This window comes from Neopelma chrysocephalum, unplaced genomic scaffold, assembly GCF_003984885.1.
Source record: "Neopelma chrysocephalum unplaced genomic scaffold, ASM398488v2 Primary Assembly neopelma1_116051, whole genome shotgun sequence".
NCBI classification, from domain to species: domain Eukaryota; kingdom Metazoa; phylum Chordata; class Aves; order Passeriformes; family Pipridae; genus Neopelma; species Neopelma chrysocephalum.
The window spans coordinates 1-6,269 of NW_020928879.1; the positions used below are offsets into that span (position 1 = coordinate 1).

Consider the following 6,269-nt stretch of genomic DNA (forward strand, 5'->3'; position numbering starts at 1 on the left):
CGGCAGGAACGGCAGAGGAGTGTAATAATTAATAATCATTAGAATAATAATGCATAAAGACAGTAGCAAAGTAATTAGTCAGAGAGGGAGCGCTTGCTAATCGAGGTGGGGAGTTCCAGCCCAAACAGCCCGGGGAGGAGCAGGGGAGGGAGAGGAGGGGGATGGAGCGTTGGGAGGGTGTAGGGGAGGATACCTGGCATGTCCCAGCGGAAGAGTGGGATGTGTGGACGCCAGTTCCTGCTCTCAGCAGAGGAGGGACCCTGGCTCCAGCCCTGCCTGCAATGTGAGCCCCAGGTTCGTCTGCCCCGCGTGTCTCAGTTTCCCCATCCCTGCATGGACGCTGTGTGCTGGAGAAGGCTGTGGGAGGAGTCCAGCCCTGTGTCCACCAGGCTTTATTTTGGTTATTTCGGAGGGAAAGCAAGCAGAGGGTGCCAGCCAGGCTCTGTCGCGTCCCCTGCCTCGGGGTGGGTGTCACTCCATGCCCAGCTGGCTCTTCAGGGCTCGCAGATGTGCCGTGTTGATGTTGCCGCCCCCGCAGACCACGACCACCACGGAGCCCAGCGGGGTCCGCAGCTTCCCCTCTCGCTGCAGCCGCTGCAGCCGCCCCGTGTAGAGCGTGGCCAGGGCGGCCCCGCACGCCGGCTGCACCAGCATCCTCTCGTCATCTGTGGGGACAAGACCACGGGGACATCCCGACACCTGCAGGGACTGCCTGCAGAGACAGGGTGCCCCCAGCACCGTGGCTCCAGCAGCTCCCAAGACCCGGTGGTGTCCCCCTCGCCCCCGTGATGCCCGGCTGGTCCCACTCACCCAGGAACTGCTCCACAGCCCCCACAGCCTCTCTGTCCTCCACCACCTGGGAGATGATCTGGCACTCCTGGGCACACTCCAGCGCCCGTGCTGCCACTGTCTTGGCTCCCAGGCACTTGGCCACACTGGGACATGACGGGACAAGGTGGTCAGGGTGGTCTCAGACCCCTCAGTGAGCTGGGCTGAGCCCTGTCCGCTCGTTGCACACGTGGCTGCTCACCTGGTGATCTCAGGCAGGGTGACCAGCCGGCCAGCTTTCAGTGCCTCGTGGAAGCTGTGGGTTCCGTGGGTCTCAGCAGCGATGATGGGGATGTCCTGCCAGCCCACCTGGTGCAGGCCCTCCACGACACCAGCCAGCAGCCCCCCGCCGCCCACCGACAGCACGATGGCATCTGGTTTGGTCTCCAGAGAGTCCTTCAGCTCCCAGACCAGGCTGGCATGACCCTGCCTGCAGGGCAAGGGGGGGCAGGGGAATACAGCCTGGGGGCACCCCGAGCCAGCCCATATCCCAGGGGTGGGGATTAGGGGTGGGAGCTGGGCCCTGGCAGCACTCACCACACCAAGGGGTCATCAAAGGGGTGGATGCTGACATAGCCCTCTGTCTTCAACAGCTCCTGGGCTCTCTTGTTTGCATCATCAAACACCTGGGGTGGAGGGCAGTGGGGGCTCAGAAGGGCTCCACACAGCCCCGTAGTGGGTTTCTGTGGCTGGGTTTTGGTAGCAGGGTGTGGGAGGGGGGCTACAGGTGTGGCTTCTGGTGGAAGCTGCTAGAAGCTTCCCCTGTCTAGTGGAGCCAATGCCAGCCAGCTCCAGGATGGGCTTCCAGCCTCCGGCCAAGGCCAAACCAATTAGGAGTGACAGTAATGCCTCTGGGATAATAACATATTCAAGAACAGAAAGTTATTGTGCAGATGAAGATTCCAGCCAGGGAAGAGCAGAGTGAACAACAATGTAAACACCAAGGGCAGTGCAGAAGGAGGGGCAGGAGATTCTCCAGGCCCCGGAGCTGAGGCCCTGCAGCCCGTGGCGCAGACCAGGGTGGGGCAGCTGTGCCCCTGCAGCCCATGGAGAAGCATCGGGATGCAGAGACCCTCCTGCAGCCCATGGAGGAGCCCCTGCTGGAGCAGGTGGATGCAGGAAGGAGGCTGTGATCCCATGGGAGGCCCAGGATGGAGCAGGGTCCTGCCGGAGACCTGTGGCCCATGGAGAGGGAAGCCCAGGCTGGAGGAGGTTTTTCCCAGGTAGGACTTGTGGCCTCTGTGGGGGACCCATGTTGGTACAGCTCATCCGTGAAGGAGTGAGTAACCCATGGGACAGCATTTTGGGAAGAACTGCTGTCCAAAGGATGGACTCACGCCAGAGAGGTCCATCAAGGACTGTCTCCCGTGGGAGGGACCCCACAGGAGCAGGGGAAGGACTCCAACTCCTCTCCCTGACAGCAGCAGAAATAACAACTGACTGTAACCCCCATTCCTGTCTCCCTGCAGTGCTGGTGGGGAGGAGGTAGAACTTGGAAGGAAGGAGGGGTGGGGAGAAGGTGTTTTTGATATTATTTTACTGCTCACTCTTTTGCTCTGATCCTGTTAGTAGCAAATGTAATTAATATCCTCACTTTGAGCCTGTTTTGCCTGTGATGGTGATCAGTAAGTGACCTTTCCCAGCCCTTATCTCAACTCCTGAACCCTTCATTGTTTTTTTTTCTCTCCTCTGCCCAGTTACAGAGAGGAGTGAAAGAGCAGCTTTAGTGGCTACCTGGTGTCCAGTCAGGGTCAACCCACTACAAGCCCTCACACCGCAGGGATGTGTCCCTTGTCACTATGGGCTGGGGGACACCAGAGCGGGTGGGGGTCCCATGAGTGACCCTGCTGCCATGCCAGGGTGCAGGTGATGCAGGAGAGGGACATTTTGGGATGGGATGTCAAGCACATCCCCAGCATCACTGAGCAGGCTGAGGTCAGGTTCAGCCCCCTCTGGTCCCCCCCAGGCCCCAGTTTTTACCTTGCCATAGACCTCCACGGTCGCCCCCAGCTCCTCCAGCTTGCGCTTGGGGATGGGGCCGCTGGTGCTGGGGATCACCACGGTGATGGGCAGCCCCAGCTTCTTGGCTGCATATGCTGCTGCCACACCAGCGTTCCCCCCTGTGGGAAGCAGTGGCTCAGGCAGGGCTCGGCCCCCCATACATCCCCAGATTCCTCAGGGAATGAGCTGGGGACGGAGTTACCTGAGGAGCAGACGAATTGGCGACAGCCCTTCTTGGCAGCCTGAAAGGTGGGAGAAAAAGAGGGAAGGGATTGGCTGTGTCCACCTGCCGTGTCCCCCATGAGGGCAAGAACAGTTCCCCACCCACACCACGCCCACACTCACCTCCTGGCAGAGGTGCCCGATGCCCCGGATCTTGAAGGAGCCCGTGGGCTGGACGTTCTCCAGCTTCATGAAGACCTTGGTGCCCGCTGCCTTGGAGAGGGGCAGGCTCTCCAGGACGGGCGAGACGACGTGGAAGGGCTTCTGGCCCCCACCAGGCTGGGCTGCCATGGCCCTGGTAATGGATGCTCTGCCAGGGAGAGGTGATGGAGTCACCAGATCCTCCCCATTGGTCCGCCCCACATCCTCGATGCCCACCCCAGGCTCAGTGTGGGGCACAGGAGCCCCTCAGGAGGGAAAGGGCTGTCCTCAGTGTTTCCTGCCAGCTCCAGGATGTAGGAGCACCTATGGGGTCTCCCTGTCAGAGCCCCGGGACAGGCTGGGCCATCCCCTCCTCCATCCTTCTGGACCTCATTTCCCGGTGTCCGCAGGTGCCCCCTGCACGCCCTGTCCCATAACCCAGCCGGGGTCACCGCAGGGTGGGGGTTACCTGGTGTCCCCTGGGGCCTCGCTGCGTGTCCCCAGCTGCTCAGCCGCCGCCGAGTCTGGGGGACAGAAGAGGGAGAGGTGACGTCGGAGGGGCCGTGCCGGTCCCTGCGCTCAGCCGCGCAGCAGCGCAAGGGGCGGCGGTCAGACATTGCCCCGGCCCTTCTGTTTGCTCAGCACTGTGGGAGTTTTACAGCCGCGGCGCTGGACCGATGCCGAAGGCGCCCGGCCATGGCTGGGCACGCTGCCGGGTGTCCCGGCCAGGACAGGCACGTGTGGTCCTGCCAGCCAGATCCCAGCGGCCTTTGAATGCTCGGGAGATGGGATGTGGGCACCCAGGAGATGGGGAAGGGGGAGAAGCAGCTCCCAAATGATTTTGGGGGTCCTTAAGGATTTGCACTGGCTGCTCTCAGGTCCAACCAGAAACATGTCCCAGCAGATTTTAGGGCTTTGCCCATTTGACCCAGGGCAGCCTGCACACCCCAAGCCCCCACATAAGATACCACTTATTGCCTCCAAAGGAGCCATCACACCCCTGTGCCCACCCTGCCAAGCCCCACAGCCCACAGCAGCCCCAGAATCCTGTCTAAGCTGCACATCCCAGGGGGGCTCAGTCCCTCCACCTGTATGAACCCCCCAAGATGAGACCACCAGCCTCAGCTGGCCATGCCAGGCACCCAGCAGAGGGCCAGGAGGGGTCTGGGTCAGGGGGACCCCCCTACAAAGGTGCCCCCTGATCACCCCTTGGAGAGGGCCAAGCTGGAGCACTCTGAAAGCAGAGGTTGCACGGGAATCCCAACAAGGAGACTCCACACAGCAGATGGCACAGGCACATCACAGCCAAATGGGGTTCACTGGGAACATCCCCATTCTCTTCAGTTCTGACCCACTGCCAGGCAGACAGCAACAAAACAGACACAAAATATCTGATTTTGGTCCTCTTGTTACCCAGTGAGTAGCTAAAAGTTGATACAGTTAATGCACTGGATATCTGCATGCACAGCCTTGCTTATCAAACCCATATCAGGCTGGAACCAGAGGTCTTAGAGCTGTGGCTGGAGATGAACGTCTCCATATCAAACAGGACCAGGAGTCTCAGCTAGGTGACTGAAGGTGAACAACTCCATATAAGGAAATAATTAATAAGCTAATAATCTCTGGGAAATAATTGACATAGTCCAGCCTTTATGCAAGAAACAGGTTGACTATCTCTATAGTGTAAATAAATCACTAATTCAAAGTCGTGGGGCGTGTGACAGGAAGAGATGTCCCTCGCACACCTGGCACCAAAAATAAAGTGCAAATATAGCTTTCTAATACTACAAAGAGTGTTTTAGTCCCGATTTTCAGTGACACCCTGACCCAAACTGTGCTGCAAATGCCTCAGGGAGCACTCTTGCTAACAGTGAGAGCTGCAGGAAAGCCCTGCTCCTGATGGGATGGGAGAGGGCTGGGCCCTTGGTGGCAGGAGCTGGGGAAGGGGTGCAAGGAGCCTCCAAGAGCTCACAGGGAAGAGGCTGGGGACCCCCTTGGTGAGACCACCATGTGTCAGCTCAGCCCTGGGGTGCTTCAGGGTCCCTTTCCACACTACACCTACCTCCTCCTCCCCCTTTGCTGCCTTTTGGCTCCATCCCTGCCCCAAGGAAGGCAATGCCAGGCTGTCACCACATCACTTCCCTTGGCCAGAGTCCCTGGGTGACACCACCGTGGCAGCTGGGGTGATATTTAACAACTTTTTGGGTTTCCACTTCAAAAAAACCCCCAAAAAAACAAAAACGGAGGGGAAGCAGCAACCCAGCCACTGTTGCAATTCCAGCATGCCCTGTGCTTGGCACCAATGTGCTTGTCCCTCCTTGCTGCTCCTTCACTTGGTGATGGAGATCTCCTGTCTGGCAAAACTGAGGCACCAGGATCCCCCGAGTAGTTTCCCCTGCCATAGGAGCCCACACACCACGGGGACACCACGGGGACACCACGGGGACACCATGGGGACACCAGGGCTCTGCCACCCCCACCTTACCTGCAACCCCTCCCCGCACACTGGGCTATGGACACCCCGCCTTGTCCACTGCACCCATCCCAGATTTTGGGATGCCAAACAGCACCCCAACAGACCAGACCTGCTGCATCCCACCCCCCTGCAGACCCCACGGAGACCCAGGGGCCCCCAGCCCCGGTGGGAACCTGGCACCTTCAAAGCCCTGCCGAGCCCCAGCACATTAATCCCCCACTAATGACCTCGTTATTCCTAACCAGGCAGATCAGGGGAGCTGCTGCCCAAGAGGATTTTGCACCGCGGATTTTGGGGATGGGGGTACACTGGTGCCTGAGAGGGGAAGAGAAAAGGGAGGAGGATGGTCTCCCACTCCTGCAGGGAGAGCACTGGCGCTTCCCCATTTCAGCAGCTCTGCCCCACACCCGTACCCAGCCTGACGCAGCAGCAGAGAACCCTCCACAGCCTGCACCCCAAAAAAGCCCGGCCTGGCTGGGCACACACCCTCCCACCCGCAGAGAAACAGCATCACCCTGTTAATGTGGGGGGGACAAAACCACTGTGTGAGCCCAACCCTCAGAGCAGCCACCCGAGAGTCGCGGCAGAGAGCAAAGCACCG

The 6,269-nt window shown here is 59.8% G+C and overlaps 1 protein-coding gene across 2 annotated transcripts; it reads right to left on the reverse strand.

Annotated features, from left to right (window-relative positions):
* Nucleotides 1-376: 376 nt before the first annotated feature.
* Nucleotides 377-3,762, reverse strand: LOC113962174 (serine dehydratase-like). Of its 2 annotated transcripts, none has more exons than XM_027672971.1 (8): nt 3,662-3,762; nt 3,175-3,361; nt 3,032-3,071; nt 2,809-2,948; nt 1,366-1,454; nt 1,031-1,258; nt 811-935; nt 377-665 (listed from the first exon to the last, which is right to left on the reverse strand). In XM_027672971.1, the coding sequence occupies exons 2-8, from the start codon at nt 3,340-3,342 to the stop codon at nt 472-474; spliced, it is 984 nt and encodes a 327-aa protein (XP_027528772.1). In that variant the 5' UTR covers nt 3,343-3,361; nt 3,662-3,762; the 3' UTR covers nt 377-471. The 2 variants fall into 2 exon arrangements, with proteins under 2 accessions (XP_027528772.1, XP_027528773.1); XM_027672972.1 differs by having other exon boundaries at nt 3,175-3,346; nt 3,662-3,756.
* Between the last annotated feature and the right edge of the window lie 2,507 nt (nt 3,763-6,269).

What these genes read in the sequence shown, in the direction of transcription:
- LOC113962174 (XM_027672971.1), bottom strand. Translation starts at nt 3,342, where the DNA reads ATGGCAGCCCAGCCTGGTGGGGGCCAGAAGCCCTTCCACGTCGTCTCG. An exon ending in TCGGGCACCTCTGCCAGGAG is followed by an intron (nt 3,072 to 3,174) that starts GTGAGTGTGGGC and finishes CCCACCTTTCAG; the next exon opens with GCTGCCAAGAAGGGCTGTCG. An exon ending in GGCTGTGGAGCAGTTCCTGG is followed by an intron (nt 666 to 810) that starts GTGAGTGGGACC and finishes TTGTCCCCACAG; the next exon opens with ATGACGAGAGGATGCTGGTG.